Source organism: Lathyrus oleraceus, chromosome 5 (assembly GCF_024323335.1).
Source record: "Lathyrus oleraceus cultivar Zhongwan6 chromosome 5, CAAS_Psat_ZW6_1.0, whole genome shotgun sequence".
Classification (NCBI taxonomy): Eukaryota; Viridiplantae; Streptophyta; class Magnoliopsida; order Fabales; family Fabaceae; genus Lathyrus; species Lathyrus oleraceus.
The window spans coordinates 508,848,804-508,862,904 of record NC_066583.1 but is presented as its reverse complement, the minus strand read 5'-3'; the positions used below and the strand labels follow the sequence as shown (position 1 = coordinate 508,862,904).

Here is a 14,101-nt window from a genome sequence, read left to right as displayed (position 1 = left end):
GGAGGGAAAAAGTGATTTTGAGAAATATTCATGGTTTACACATAATTTCACTTGCATTGGCTTACAAACATCATTTGAAACTTGCTTCAAAACATATTTTTTGAGTAAATTTGAAGGAAAATTCATGCACTATTCACCATGCATTTTCATGCATAGGGTGAAAACTCAATTTGCCAAAACACTCCCTAATTCATTCATTTCATTAACATTTGGCTTAAGTGTGATTAGAGAGTGATTAGTAGAGCATATATATACTCTAATCATAACAGAATTTGGGAGGTTAATCATTTTTTCACCATTTTTGGATCTTGAAACTTTTTCCCTCCAAATTTTCTCTCAATCAAAACTTGAAAATTCTCCACATAGCATAGCATTTTTCTTCCATATTCTGGTTTATTGAGTGTAGTGGATGCAGAATCAAGCATTGGATCATCAAATTCGAGCAAAATTTGTGTACATTTCAAGCAAACTCATGAAGATGGAAGTGGAAAATTAATCAAGATCTAGTTCGTTTCAAGCTTCAATTCACACATAAAGCTTCAAGTTATCATCTCAGGAGCTGATTTGGATCGTTTAAAGCCTTGGATCGTGCACATTTAGGGACTGCTCTTCAAGAGGTTCAGTTTTCGAATCTCTCAATTCTTAATTCCATTAACATGTTTAGATAGAGTTTTTCATGCTGATTAATCTGATATAAAATTCGTGTGAAATGGATAAAAAATGAATGAGTTATGCTTGCTTAAAGTTTGACATGTCAAAATGTTTTTGCTCGGATCTCTTAATCCATGGATTGTTAGGTTTAGATATTGATTGATCTGTAATCTACATTGAAAGAGCTTTCTGTTGATGTATGCATCTCAAAATTCTGGAAAATTTTCTGAACACAGCTCCGCCGTCTTCGCGAAGAAGATGGTGGAAACCACCGCTGGCCATACGCGTATCACTATGCGCCATACGCGTATCACTGTGCGTCATACGCGTATCACTATGCGCCATACGCGTATCACTGAGCCACCACTGGCCATACGCGTATCACTGTGCGCCATACGCGTATCACCTGCAGCATGTTTTCAAACTTAAAATCCATTTTATTTTTCCCTACAATTTCCATATGCATTGTTTTCCAAACTTCAAAAATTCATAAGTTCTTCATTTTTTGTCCAAATTTGATGAGACTTTTTGCATTATTCTCCTTGTGATGTGTAGTTTTTTATGGTGATTTTTAATATTTTTTTTTCACGTGTAGAAAAATAAATTGCCTAGGGTTTTCTCATGTATGTCCATTTTTGATACATTTTGGTAATTGATCCATGAAATGCTCATATCATAAAATAAATTTGTGCCAATTTTTTGTGATGATTCCTGACTGGTTGATGGTCATTTATATGTAAATTTTGTGGATTTTTGATACCTGGCCTTTGAGTTATGATTTTTGGAACATAGGTGTGACAATTTGTGTCACACCTCTTGATGTCAACTTGTGGAATTTAATTGATTGGCCTATACATGTTAGAATTGAATGAAATTTTGCATGGTGTTTGGTTGACATGTTAGGATGCTTGTTGAATTTTTGTGGAATTTTATGTCGTATTTTCTAATTGATCATGATTTTTCATTTCTGGTGATTGAATGTGCAAGTTCATATGACCTAGGTTGGTAGAATGATTGGGAAATGCTCATGTTGTACTGTATGGTCATGAAATTTGGTATGAATGTTGTAGACACATAATGTGACCTCCCTGTTTTGGTCTCATCCATTTCTTTTTTGTTTTCAATGAGATATGAATTTTTGAAGTGGATGTATGCATTGATGTTGTGAATTGAAGCATGTAATTGTGTCTGTTTTTGTTGATTTTCATTGACATGGTTCCATTTGCCCAATTAAGCTCAAATTTGACATGGTAGACCTTGATTAACCCCTGTTTAGGTGTATTTAATTTGAAAATTTTTGGATGTGTTTTGGTATGGATTTGAATGCAATACTTCTGTTGGTATGTTTGGTGCTTCATTTGAACCAATATGGATTGTTTTGTGCATGAATTGAACATGATGGATGATATAAACATGAGACCAATGATGTTTGCTTGTGTTTGATGATAATTTGATGTTGGATGGTGGATACCTTGCTGTTTTAACTTTTTTCTTGCTTTTGGACCCTAGGCTTGGCCTAGTGGTCTAGTTACTAATATTTGCTTGGTTTTTCAGGATCAAAAGCATAATGTACATGGAGAATGATACAAGTTGATTTTAATTGATGTTGTGGATGTTTGTACACTAACATAACATTGTTTTGTAGGTGTTGGAGCTTGGGCTTAAGCCTTGGGCTTGTTTTGTGTTGTATTGTTTAAACTGTTTGATTGTTTGCTGTACAATTTGTCTGATTGAATACTAACTGAGTTTGATTGTTTCCAGGTACTTTAGTTGCTTAGTTCCTTGTGAACTTTTGCTTTGCTTTGCTTAAGCAACTTGCATTTGAGGTATAACCTTCTTACTTCATGTAGTCTGGAGACCCGGCTGTTACCGGGCCGGGCAAATTGTCTGAAGTCCTCCTTAAGAGGCAATGATTGTGTATGTTTATTTTAAGCCCAAGCAGGAAAAGTCCTTCAAAGAAGGCAATTGGTGGAAGTTAGGGACAAGCAGCCTGTCCCCCACTATTCAGTGAGTCTTCTCCTTGCTCCCATTACATGGTTGTAGCATTGAGATCAAAAGCCCAAGATCTGTTGTGTCAGAGTCATCGAGTATAGAAGGGTTCCCCTATTCTGGACCCATGCTCATTTGTCAGCTCTCCCTGGTTAGGGATAAGAGCTGTGAGGTCTCATCCTCACTTCATCCTTTCATCTGCTTCACCTTAGCCTCGTAATGGCAAGGTTAAGAGCAAACACAGCCTGTACATACGACTTGCTTAGGCAGTCAAACCTGATTGATTGAGCCCCTTGTGTGGTTATAGTGCGTGCTATATGGATATCTGATTGACATGCTTGTTTGAGATGCCTGTTCTCATTTGATGTATGATATGATTGTGTGCTTGTGTGCTAGCTTCTTTCCTGGTTAGGTTAGTTTGCTTATGCAAGTAGGATAGAAAACCGAACTTAGGGTTAACGATGCATGACAACATTAGGCTCGAGTCTCAGCTCCCTAGTTGTGTATCTTTCCCCGGTTTCTGGTTAGCAATTTAGTCCCTTTCAGGGGAACTACATCGCCCTGATCCTCGTTCCAGACGAGGTATGTAGGCAGGTGGTCGTGCGAGACCACTCCGGGCAACCTTTTTCTTTTTTGCGTGTGTTTACTTGCTATCTGATTGTATGTTTGGGTTCGGATGCCGACATAAGCCCAGTGATTGGCTGTCGGGCTCCACGTTTGCCCTTTTGAGTGTGTTTTGGTTCGGATGCCGACGTAATTCCATCCAGTGGTTGTCGGGCTCCATGTTTGCCACCCTTGTTTGTTTTTGTTGTTTTGTGTTGTTTGGCGTGCGTAAGCCGAACTACAGTGGCTCTGATTCTTGTTCCAGACAAGATATGTAGGCATAAGGTGCGATACCTTATCGAGCCCTTTCTTCTTAACCCCACCTGCGTTCCCTGTGTGTGTGTGTGATGTATGTTTATAGCAACCTTATCTTTCTAGAACGTGGATCCCGTCGAGTACGACGGACGTGAGGGGTGCTAATACCTTCCCCTTGCGTAACCGACTCCCTTACCCTTTCTCTCTGGTCGCGAGACCGTGTCTTTCCAGGTTTCTCTGAGCGTTTCCTTTCCCTATCTTGGGATAAATAACGTTTAGTGGCGGCTCTGTGTGTTTTTTACTTTTAGGCTCGCCGGTTGATTTTTCGCAGGATGCGACAGCTGGCGACTCTGCTGGGGACGTGGATGTAGACCTATGCTGGTCCATCGTCCCTAAGCGAGTCCTTCCTAGCGTTTTAGGGTTGGTTTGGGTTGCTTGTTGTGTGATTTATTGCATTTATTATTCTAACCAGTGTGTATATATTTGCATTAATGTTTGCATGCATCATACTATCATGTTGTTGCCGTCCTCTGTGCAGGTGGTTCCCTCTGTTTGGGGTGGGTGTTCTGAGTGGGGCTAAAACCCAGGCCCGAGTATACACCTAGGACTAGTGTGGTCTCACGTTGCCTCTTTCATGTTAGATCAACATGTGCCTGGCGGCGTGATGTGCCACAAGCCGGACGAGGCTCAGTTGATAGTGCTCATCTTTGTGGAGTATCCACTTTATTTGAGTCACTCCATCTGAGTTGTTGACTCTGGTGACCGATCATTTCCCGGATCTTTGGTTTAGACGATTTTAAGAGAGCTACAATGGCACACCCGAAAGGGCAAACCCATTGAGTATCTCCGCCCGATTGTCGAGACTATTATCCGCCTTAGGATGGCTTGATTAGAACTTACCTGTGAGGGGAGGGGGTTCTGTCAGATGTTTGTTCAGATAGCCTTCAGATGGTGACTTTTGATCAGAGATTCAGAGACATAATTATAAGTCGGATTTATGGTCATTTATTGCCGTGACGCCGGAGTGCTGTCCGTGACTTATCAGTGGGGATCCGTTTATTTCAGGATTCCCCGGGCCGAGTTATTTATCAGTGGGGATCCGTTTATTTCGGATTCCCTGGGCCGATTCAGATAGAGATGGTTCAGTGATGATGATGATGTATCTGTCTTCCGTTTATTTCGGAACCCGTGAGTCAGAATTGTGATTGTGTATTCCTCAGATGGTTGTGATCAGTTCAGAAGCCAGATTCAGTGCAGAGGATCAGATGACTTGGAGGATGGCAACGCATTGCATTCATTCATCAGCATCATTACATTTTGCATTAATTGCATCTAACACATGTTTACCCATATGCAGGGACACTTTTGATCGAGATTCTGGTTGAGAGACTTGCTGCTCCGATATGAGGACCGGTCTGAAGCCCGATGTTGTATACAGTTTCTTTGATCCTGAGATTGGTGTGCTGAAGGATATGGTAGCATTGATTACTCCTGACCATGTGGGGATGTTTAGAGAGTCCTACGGTGGTATTCTGAAGACGGTTTTCAGGCTCACTGACTGTGACAGGAGCGCCATCCACACTCTTCTTCAGTTCTATGACCCGGGGCTGAGGTGCTTTGTATTTCCAGACTATCTGTTGGGGCCTTTGATGGAGGATTATGTTAGCATCTTGGGTATTCAGATCCGGGATCAGATTCCTTTCCATGTTACGAGGGTAGATCCAGATGTCCTTGGGATTTCACGTGCTCTTTATTTGAGTCCGGAAATGGTCAAGGAGGGTTTGAAGGAGAAGGGAAAGCTACCTGGGTTTCATTTGAGTTTCTTGGAGGCTAATGCCAAGGAACATGCTGCAATGGGTAACTGGAAGACGGTTTGTGCTCTGATTGCTGTGAGCATTTATGGGATCGTTCTGTTTCCTAACCAGAAGAATTTCGTGGACCATAATGCTATCAGGTTGTTTATGCAGAGAAACCCTATTCCTACTCTGATTGGAGATGTGTACTACTCGGTTCATAACAGGAACGAGAAGCGGCGAGGTGGTCTGATCAGGTGCTGCTCTCAGTTGCTCTTTAGATGGTTCATGGGATATTTGCCTTCCCGAGGTGCCTTTGTTCAGATTGATCCCAGTGTCAAGTGGTCCTTCCGGTTGATGGGTCTGCGGGCTGAAAACATTGCTTGGACTCACAATGGTTTAGCTGGTCGGGACTTCGTATGCAGTTGTGGGAGTTTACCTAATGTGCCTTTAGTGGGAGTTCAGGGTTGCATTAATTACAACCCGATGCTTCTCCGGAGACAGATGGGATTCGCTATGGAGGTTCCTCCTCTCGGGCGAGAGATTCAGGAATCCTTTTACTTTCCGATTGATGGCAACCAGGCCAAGCTGAGGCAAGTGTTAGATGAATGGCGAGATATCCAAAGGAAGGGTAAGGTTCCGTTTGGTAAAGTCAATTGTCAGTATTTTCCACTTTTTGAAGATTGGTTGCGGAAGAGGATTGAGTCTACATTTCTACCGTTTCCTGGAGGTGACTCTGTGTGTCATATGATTGAGGGTCCTAGTTCTTCTGTTAGCATGGAGGAATTCCTTGAGATGAAGAGGGCCAGAGATCAGTTACTTGCAGAGAAAGCTGAATTGGAGAGAAGTGTTGCTCGTTTTCAGGCGTCCAACCAAGAGATCAAGATGAAGATGGAAGATCAAGACAAACGGCATGCCTTGGAGGCCAAGCGCTTTGAGATGGATACAGCCTATTATGGGAAGATCAGTCAGGCCTTAGCGTCGTCCAACCGGGAGCATGACATCACGAAGGAGAAGCTGTTCAGAGCATCGAAGGTGATTGAGGATGAGAAGAGGAGGCAAGTCCTTGTCAAAGATCAGAGAGATGACAGAGTCAGAGGTCTCATTGCTGAGTGGGAGGCGAAGCTGCAGGTCAAGGAGTCAGAGAAGCTAAAGATCATTGCAGAGAGAGATCACTATATGGCAGAGAGAGACCACTACTTCAGGCAGATGAAGATTCATCAGAAGGAAGTTGGGAGACTACAGCAGGAGAACACCGAGCTCAGGTTCGCCGCAGAGTTCGCAAGGATGGAAGGCGAGATGGGGCCACCTGCGGGACCCTCATCTGGATAGATCTTGCATTTGTGTTGGATTACCGTCAGGCTTGTTGACGGAATCCACTTGTCTGTATTTCTTTCTTATTCTGGAGGATTGTATTTGATATCTGGTTGATGTATGACTATAGCACTGTTTGTGCACTTTTTTGGTTATGTAATGATGGTTTCTATTCAGTGATTGGTTGTCAAGCTTTATTTGCTTTACCGTATGCACTTACACAAGCACACACATGGTTGGGGGTATCATGCTAAATCACGTATCTCCGATCTGCATGATGAAATCAAACACTACTAATCAGAATATTGATGCCGGATTGTTATTTGTCTCGATGATGCCAGGATCAAGAGACAAAGTGTTCTTCATATGGATAAACACTGCATCCATGCATAATCATGATAACTTGTGTTTTATTTTGCAGGTGACTGTTACTAACATGCTTGCTTGTCACAGGAATCATTGCTCGCGCTCGAAGGACAGTACCTTTGCACTCAACACGCCCTCACAGATATTACACAAGGAGAAACACTCCCAGACTCATGGAGCTTCCCAGTGCTGATATGCTTGAATTGAAGGAAAAGATGACCGAGCTGATCAATATAATGCAAGGCTTTGCAATTGGTCAGAAGGCTCTGGCGGACAAAGTTGAGAAACTCGAACGGGTTTCTGCAGCAAACAGTGGGGTCAACCTGGATGGAGTCTCCAACCAGGGGCAGGGATCCAGAGACGGCGGGAAGAGAACAACAGTTGGTCTGGTGAATAATGCTGGTGGTGTTGGTGGCCAACCGGTGCAGAATACGAAAGACAACTTTGTGCCTCCGTTTTATGGTTTTGATGATGATCAGGAAGAGGACAGGGAGGCGGATCAATTCTCGATACAGAATGAGCCCTTCGTGCCTTACAATATTCCTCCATAAAATAAAGAAATCCAGCTGCTGGCTGAGAAAATAAAAGTGCTTGAGAGCTATGCCACTCCTGGGGTGGTGAATATGTCCAACATGGGATTGGTGGAGGGGATTGTGATCCCTCAGAAATTCAAAGCGCCGGCGTTTGATAAGTACAACGGAAGTTCTTGCCCGGAAACTCATCTCCAGGCATTTGTTCGCAAGATCTCAGCGTATACCTCAGATCAGAAACTGTGGATGTATTTTTTCCAGGACAGCCTGTCCGGGGGTTCCTTGGAGTGGTATACCAAATTGAAATCGTCTGATGTAAAAAGCTGGCAGGATCTTGGGGATGCGTTCTTTAAGCAATACCAGTTCAATGCAGACATGGCTCCGAGCCGTACCCAGCTGCAGGGTATGTCTCAGAAGCATAATGAGGGCTTTAAAGAGTATGCGCAGAGGTCCCTGAGAAAAAAGACCGTTTTGGGGTTGGATATCAACCGGGCCGAGGCTTGGGACGAGGAAGAGGACGTCGGGCGTCAGTTACTTTCACGAGTGCCGGAATGCTGGATCCGGACCACATCTGCATGATGGGTGAAGATACTGACAGCGACTGTGACATGGACCGGTGGATAACGCCGTGCGTACCAGGGATGGAAATCCAGAACTGGAAGGCCGAAGAGATCATCCGGGTCACTCTCCTCGAAGAGTAATATTTTTCTTGTTTCTTATTTGCATGCAAACCTTACGTGTTGCCCGACACGTAATGGTCCATTGTAAGGGCCACCTCATGTTCATATTTTGCAAAGTTTTGCATCATTAATAAAGGATGTTTTTCAATTAAAAGCGGTGTTCCCTGTTTTCATTTATCTTTGCAGTTTAAAAAATAAAAACAAAATAAAAATGGCAATGTTTTCATTTTTCTTTTTGTTTTCTCGCACCGGTTCTAAAGCAATGCATGAATCAACATTCATGCAGATGCGATTCCTCTCCGGATCTCATTGATAACAATCCTGTTACACCCTTGTACGACTTCGACAATCCGATCTATCTTGCTGAAGAAGAAGACGAAGAAGATTGTGAACTGCCAGGGGAATTAGCCAGGTTGTTAAAACAAGAGGAGAAGGTGATTCAGCCGCATGAAGAGCAGATTGAGGTCGTGAACCTGGGTACCGACGAGGTTAAGAAAGAAGTGAAAATCGGGGCTGCTTTGGAGGAAAGTGTCAAGAGCAGATTGGTAGTGTTGTTGAAAGAGTATGTCGACATCTTTGCCTGGTCTTATCAAGATATGCCAGGGTTGGATACCGATATCGTTGTGCACAAGCTACCGTTGAGAACAGATTGTCCTCCAGTGAAGCAGAAGTTGCGCAGAACTCGACCTGACATGGCAATGAAAATTAAAGAGGAAGTGCAGAAGCAGTGGGATGCTGGTTTCCTTGCTGTCACTAATTATCCGCCATGGGTTGCGAACATTGTGCCAGTCCCGAAGAAAGATGGGAAGGTGAGAATGTGTGTGGACTACCGAGATCTGAATAGAGCTAGTCCGAAGGATGATTTTCCGCTACCTCACATTGACGTGTTGGTAGATAATACAGCTCAATTCTCGGTATTTTCCTTCATGGATGGCTTTTCTGGCTATAATCAAATCAAAATGTCGCCAGATGATATGGAGAAAACAACGTTCATTACACCGTGGGGCACCTTTTGTTACAAGGTGATGCCATTTGGTCTCAAGAATGCCGGTGCTACTTATCACAGAGCCATGGTGACTTTGTTTCATGATATGATTCATCATGAAATTGAATGCTATGTTGATGACATGATAGCGAAGTCCCAGACAGAAGAGAGGCATTTGGTTGATCTGGCCAAGTTGTTCGACCGGCTGAGACAATTCAGACTGAGGTTGAATCCGAACAAGTGCACATTCGGAGTGCGGTCCGGTAAATTGCTGGGGTTTATTATAAGTGAGAAAGGAATCGAGGTTGATCCTGCAAAAGTAAAAGCAATAAAAGAAATGCCTGAACCGAGGACAGAGAAGGAGGTTCGTGGTTTCTTAGGTAGATTGAACTACATTTCACGGTTCATATCTCACTTAACAGCCACGTGTGAACCGATATTCAAATTGTTGAGAAAAGATCAAACGGTCAGGTGGAATGATGATTGCCAAGCGGCGTTTGAAAAAATAAAAGAATATTTGCAGGAGCCTCCGATTCTGATGCCTCCTGTGGAGGGAAGACCATTAATTCTGTACCTGACAGTCCTCGAGGGGTCTATGGGGTGTGTATTGGGGCAGCATGACGAGTCTGGTCGAAAAGAGCATGCCATATACTACCTTAGCAAAAAGTTTACCGACTGTGAAACAAGATATTCACTGCTCGAGAAAACTTGCTGTGCTTTGGTCTGGGCTGCTCGCCGACTGAGGCAGTACATGTTGGTTCATACCACTTTATTGATTTCCAAGATGGATCCGATCAAGTACATTTTTGAGAAGCCAGCATTGACCGGACGGGTTGCGAGGTGGCAAATGATTTTGACAGAATATGACATACAGTACACCTCTCAGAAAGCAATTAAGGGGAGTGTATTGTCTGATTACCTCGCCCAGCAACCCATTGATGATTATCAACCGATGAAGTTTGAATTCCCTGATGAGGACATCATGTTTCTCAAATCGAAAGATTGCGAGGAACCAATCCCGGAGGAGGGGCCTGACCCTGAATCCGAATGGATTCTGATGTTTGATGGGGCCGTTAACGTGAATGGAAGCGGTGTTGGTGCTGTTTTGGTTACGCCGAAAGGATCTCACATTCCTTTTGCTGCCCGGCTAACATTCGAATGTACCAACAACGTAGCTGAATATGAAGCTTGTATCTTGGGTATTGAAGAGGCGATTGATTTGAGGATCAAGAACCTTGTTATATATGGAGATTCAGCTCTAGTTGTGAATCAGGTTAACGGAAAATGGTATACGCATCAATCTCATTTGGTTCCGTATCGAGATTATACGAGGAGATTGTTGACGTTTTTCACCAAGGTGAAGATGCATCATGTGCCCAGAGAGGAGAATCCTTTGGCAGATGCTTTGGCTACTCTGGCTGCCTTGATTAAGGTGCAGAGGTGGAATCAGATCCCCAGTGTGGAGGTTGGACGTCTGGATAGACCGGCTTATGTGTTTGCTGTTGATGCAGCGCCTGATGATGAGAAGCCGTGGTATTATGATATCAAGCGCTATCTTGAGACGCAAGAATATCCTGAGGGAGCATCCAAGAAGGATAGAAAGACTCTGCGGAGATTAGCCATGGTATTCTACCTGAATAAGGATGGGGTTTTGTACAAGAGGAATTTTGATTGGGTCTTGCTCAGATGTGTTGATGATGCAGAAGCGAGCCAATTGATGAAAGAGGTTCATGAAGGGTCGTTCGGTACCCATGCCAGTGGGAATGCAATGGTAAAGAAGCTGCTAAGGGCAGGTTATTATTGGATGACGATGGAGGCCCAATGTTTCAATTACGTGCGGAAGTGTCATAAATGCCAGATTTATGCTGACAAGGTGCACGTGCCTCCAAATCCGTTGAGTTTAATGTCATCTCCATGGCCGTTTGCTATGTGGGGCATTGATATGATTGGGAAGATAGAACCTACGGCTTCGAATGGGCACAGGTTCATATTGGTGGCTATTGATTACTTCACCAAGTGGGTTGAAGCAGCCTCGTATACGAATGTGACAAAGCAGGTCGTTGCCAGATTTCTCAAGAGAGACATCATTTGCAGATATGGGGTTCCCGAGAGAATCATTACAGATAATGGTTCTAATTTGAATAATAAGATGATGGCAGAGCTGTGCCGGGAATTCAAGATTGAGCATCACAATTCTTCTCCCTATCGTCCGAAGATGAATGGGGCGGTTGAGGCAGCCAACAAGAACATAAAGAAGATTGTGCAGAAAATGGTGGTAACCTACAAAGACTGGCATGAGATGTTGCCGTTTGCCTTGCATGGGTACAGAACGTCGGTACGCACATCTACTGGGGCGACTCCTTTCTCGTTGGTATATGGGATGGAGGCTGTGTTACCCGTGGAGGTTCAGATTCCCTCTTTGAGAGTCCTAATGGATGTCAAATTGCAAGAGGCTGAATGGGTAAGGACCCGATATGAAGAGTTGAGCCTGATAGAGGAAAAGAGGCTAGCAGCCATCTGTCATGGGCAGTTGTATCAGCAACGGATGAAGCGTGCTTTTGACAAGAAGGTACGACCTCGGGTATATCACGTAGGTGATATGGTGCTGAAAAGGATCCTTCCTCCTCAAAACGATCGAAGGGGCAAATGGACGCCGAATTATGAAGGTCCATTCGTGGTCAAGAAGGTTTTCTCTGGTGGAGCCTTGTTGTTAACGACCATGGATGGCGAGGATTTTCCATCCCCTGTGAATGCGGACGCAGTTAAAAAATACTTCGTATAATTAACCCGCTGGACGAAAAGAACAAAATAGTCCAGGCAAAAATGGGCATCCCGGCGAACCAAAGACAGAAAGAAAGGTTCGGGCAAAAATTAGGGATAAAAATGAAAATATACACCCGGCAAGTCGAAAACCTGAAGAGGCGACTTGGGCAAAAATGGGTATCCCGGTGGACTGAAAACCCGAAAGGGCGGTCCAGGCAAAAGAGGGATTGAAACGAACAACTGTGTCTAGCATGATCGTTTGCGCTTTGGTTAAAGCATCATGGATAATACCCGGTAGGGATCAGTTGGAATCGTCTTGTTCAGAAGGCAGAAAGCATGGAGAGTCTGAGGACATATGGGGTGTAACCGAGTTGGAACTCGATGAGATCACGGGTTTCACATTGCCATTAGGATAGATTTTTCCTTTTGAGCGCAATTACCTCTTTTCAGGAATTGCTTCCCTTTGTATTGCTCATTTGAGCCACACTTTTCCAATCAATAAAATGCATATTCAGTCAAATAATTTTGTTTTTGTTTTTCATTACCGCTTTGATTGCAAAAACATCCGATTATTTTGATAAAGAATCTTTGCATTTTAAGACATACAGGTTCCTTCCAATGCATGTTTATAAGATTGAATGCTGGAAATCTTATTTGGAAGGTTGAGTGACCCAAGTGTTGAAATCTTGACACGCCTGGGGCACGGTTTTATCTGACGATCTGTTTGCAGGTACTGTTAGATATTCTTCACTCACTTGCAGGTTGTGATGTGGAAGCTTTGTAATAGATCCCCAGAGAGTTCGCTCAGGGATAAACGAATGAAGAATGACGAAGACGTTGCGGCGTACGACGATCCTTGATGGTAATCAAGAAGACTCTTCAAAGTCGGAAGACTTGAAAGTTTGTAATTCCCCGCAGAGTTCGATCAGGGACGAGTGCACAAAGGAGGGCGACGAAGAGGCGACGAGAGACGTCCGACGACCCTTGAAATTAACCAAGAAGACTCTTCAAAGTCGGAAAATTGAAATTTCTGTATAATCCCAGGAGTACGTCTCTCGTCGAGCGCGGAGCGACTTGGAATGTAAGATGATGGAGCAGAAAAGGTCCAGTTGAGTCTGGGAATTCTCAAAAGTGGAAAGTGGATGCGAGTAGTAGAGGTGGATACCGTGGTTCGACGAGTCGACGGGTGTTCTGTGCCAACTTTTCTCATTTCCCAGCTAGTCCCCCAAGCAGAGTTTAGGGAGCCAACTCCCCAGCAGATTCCAGATCTGTGCTTCTCCAGCCGAGTCGGGATGGTTATCCCGGACAGGTTTACAACGATGTTTCCTCAGCAGCCAGGTCTGAAGGTTGCTATTCCCCGAGTGGAGCGGGTTTCAATGAAATATATCTCCAGCAGTGTTCATCCTACCAGTGGGTTGAACATGTTCCCGTAGCGGACGGATTTTTGCATCTCCAGCTGAGCTGATTCTACCTATGGATTGCATGGATTGTCCCCAGCGGAGTAGTATGCATTCCCTAGCAGGGTCAGGTGGTTATCTCCAGCAGGTGATGTATTGATGTTTCCCCAGTTGAGCCTGGAGGTTGCTATTCCCCTGACAGAGTATCTGTGAGTATTTCCCCAGTGAAGTCAACGGGTATCTGTGAGGGTTTTCCCGAAGCGGAGTCAGGATTGATATCCTCAGCAAGTCAAAGACTGTGGTATCCCCACAGAGTGTTGGTGGTGCTTATCCCCAGCGGTTTCTCGAGTGGATTGGGTGCAAAGGAGGTTCTTCCCCAGCAGGGGTGGCCTTATTCCCAGCAGCAGTGCTATTCCCTAGCAGGGCGGAATCGGAGCGGTGACGAGTTCCTCAGCAGAGCGTCTCGTGTTCCCCAGAAGAGTCCCTTGAGGGGGATGTTTTTATCCTTATGCATTCATCATGAAGAAATAACATGGCATATTGCATAGAAAAATAAATAATAGCGTAGCATTTCCATAATTATGGAGCATTACGCAGAAAAAATTAATCATGCATCATTGCAAGCATAAGCTAGTCTCAAGCCGTGGTTACCGTTTGAGAAGTGGTTTTGGCCAGACAGTGAAGGTGTTACTCCGAGGAGTTTAGCCTCATGATTTGATCAAAGGTATTTCCCCAGTAGTGCGATACTGGAGGAGGTTTTTGTCATGCGAGACAA

The 14,101-nt window shown here is 44.0% G+C and overlaps 1 protein-coding gene across 1 annotated transcript; it reads left to right on the top strand.

The window, feature by feature from the left end:
- Positions 1-1,975: 1,975 nt before the first annotated feature.
- LOC127082911 (uncharacterized) lies at positions 1,976-6,693 on the top strand. Its single transcript, XM_051023136.1, has 2 exons — positions 1,976-2,477; positions 4,856-6,693. Exon 2 carries the CDS (start codon positions 4,902-4,904, stop codon positions 6,621-6,623), a length of 1,722 nt encoding a protein of 573 aa, XP_050879093.1. The 5' UTR covers positions 1,976-2,477; positions 4,856-4,901; the 3' UTR covers positions 6,624-6,693.
- Positions 6,694-14,101: the final 7,408 nt, after the last annotated feature.